The sequence below is a fragment of the Perkinsus marinus genome (assembly GCF_000006405.1).
Source record: "Perkinsus marinus ATCC 50983 genomic scaffold scf_1104296960662, whole genome shotgun sequence".
Classification (NCBI taxonomy): domain Eukaryota; phylum Perkinsozoa; order Perkinsida; family Perkinsidae; genus Perkinsus; species Perkinsus marinus.
The window spans coordinates 38,249-40,644 of record NW_003206034.1 but is presented as its reverse complement, the minus strand read 5'-3'; the positions used below and the strand labels follow the sequence as shown (position 1 = coordinate 40,644).

General features: G+C 39.7%; 1 protein-coding gene across 1 annotated transcript in view; it reads left to right on the top strand.

The window, feature by feature from the left end:
- Positions 1-825, top strand: part of Pmar_PMAR019477 (hypothetical protein) — a gene marked incomplete at both ends in the record, with an annotated part of 5,178 nt that extends 4,353 nt beyond the window's left edge. The window contains 3 exons of the mRNA XM_002772613.1: positions 206-281; positions 332-424; positions 808-825. Of these exons, the coding sequence (XP_002772659.1) occupies positions 206-281; positions 332-424; positions 808-825 (187 nt within the window). The remainder of the gene's footprint in view (positions 1-205; positions 282-331; positions 425-807) is intronic.
- Between the last annotated feature and the right edge of the window lie 1,571 nt (positions 826-2,396).

Sequence of the window (2,396 nt, the reverse complement as noted above, 5' to 3'; positions counted from 1 at the left end):
GATATTCGCGGTGATATGCAGTAGTCGTGAAATATGTTTTTCACTAGTGTTTTTCGTATCACTAGGGTGGTGAAACTCCATTGAAATTTATCATATAAATGTGTAAACTTTTACACTAAAGTCGTGTGTAACGGCCTGAGCTCAGTTGAGGAGAGCAAACATATACTCCAACAGATTCTGGTTTACTACAAGTGCCGAGACGTAGTTACGTCGTATTGGACGAAACCCGTTTGGACAGCGGTCGCGCGAATGTGGCGAATTTGAGGGCCTTGCAGTCGTTGGTGAGTTTGGGGGGTAGGAGGAGGAGGATGGGTTCATGTTGTTAAATTAGGTTCGCGATCAGAAGGTTTGTGTGGAATTCGGCCCGACACCGATCGAGTTGCCGACAGAGGCTAACGTGTTGACATTATCTGTGTCGCGATCAGTGAGTGAATTTATGATGGAGAAATTATTAATATTTTTAGACTACGTGGATATAATCGTGCGTGAAAAATTCACATTTTCGAACCTTTTTCCCCACGAATTGGATGAAAGTGTGGAAGTTCCACGATTTACTTTCATAACAAACCAAGTGCACTCCAACCTCGCCCTTCGTAGAGCTAGAAATTCCCTTGAGCGGAGCGAAGCGTATACTTCATGTATATTGCGGTTTCACGACCCGTTTTACGTGAAGTGGCGTCGTAATACTCGGTGATATGCAGTAATCGTGAAATATACTTTTCACTAGTGTTTTTCATATCACTAGGGTGAAATTATTTCATCGATTTTTTTGGTGAAAATTATTTTCTTAAACGGTTTTCCTATTAGAAGGATCTGTTGATGTGATTTAATCACTTTGAGTAGTTTGTGAAAAAATATTTTGTGATTATTTTCAAAATGATTTCGTTTTCGCGTTTTTGGAATATGTACGGAAAACAACTGTTGAACTTCACGGGAGTGTCTCTGGTGAGAATTTCTAAATCTGATTTTCATTGTGAAGGAAATTTATATTACCAACACACGGGCTTCTTATGAGGAAAAACGAGTGAAACTCTTATATTTATAAGAGACGAGAAAACTCAGTGGTTCGCACGGTTTGCGGGTGTGATTATTTCGCTCGCGGTGATATATCAGTAACCGTTCCGAACATGACCGTTTCGACTCAACATGATAATAACTATAGCCTGTTGAAGCTTCAGCACAAAACTCTTATTCGTTAACGAGAAACACAGGTTTTTTGAATTTCCTAAGAAAAAAATACGCTCCTTATTTTGCAGATTCTTGGAAAGGAGGGGGCATCAGGAACTTGTGCTGTGCATTTGCCACTGGAGAAAGAAGGGGAGGAGGATTATCACGACACGGATAGGAAAATTAAAAGTAAGGCATTGATTATGTTAACTGTTGAGAATTTTGTGGCGCGTGCCAAATTTTCGCGGGTTTTACTTTTAAAGATACGAAGCGTGCCCGGGAGGAAAGATACGGATTAGGTTGGTTTTTGGTTCAGATGGACTGGGAGCTCTCAGGGCGTATATGGCTATAATATCAGCATCATCAGATCAAATTGATATCTCAGCTGAAATGGGTGATGATGTTATTGCGGAGTCTTGGAGAGACGGTGTGTGAGGGTGAAGGCGAAATATGCAGAAATGGTCAACTACAGTGCGTGTCAATTTGATATGCAAATGGGTTTTTTTCGGAGATTAATGAGAATCGATCGGAAACTATATCGCATATATTATGGAGTGATATGAAAAATACTAGTGAAAAACATATTTTACGACTACTTGTGAATATTGTGTTTTTCACAGAGTATTACGACGCCACTTTACATAAAACGGGTAGTCGTGAAACTCCAATGTAACAATGACTATGAACATGTGTTGTGATGAAAGTACCCGTTTGGGACGGTGATGATAGCGACAACTTGTTCACTATAATGGCGTTTCATCCGTTTTACGTGAAGTGGCGTAATACTCTGTGAAAAATGCGATATTGTCGCTTTGCAGCAGTCGTGAAATATATTTTTCGTATCACTAGGGTGGTGAATCTCGAATATATCCACCAAAATTACACGCGTTTGCGTATCAATTAGTCACTTCATTATATAGCAGTTCTCTCCTTTCTCCGTAGAAGCATTGTTGTTTTCAGCGAGAGCTGACGAAGACCCAACACTGTCCCAATCGGATCTGTTCGTATGGATAACGTTATTGAGGCCGTTGATAATGAGTTTCGGTGGAAAGCGTTTTGATGAAAAACTTTGGAAAAAATTGTTGAATTTGGAAAGGCAGAGAAGAGCGAGAATTAGAGCAGAACATTGATATGAATAGTGCATGTTTGAAAACAGTTTCTTTGGTTGTTATTATGTGTTGTGTGAAGTGATGGAGAGATGGTATGAGAAATAATAAGGCGACTTTATA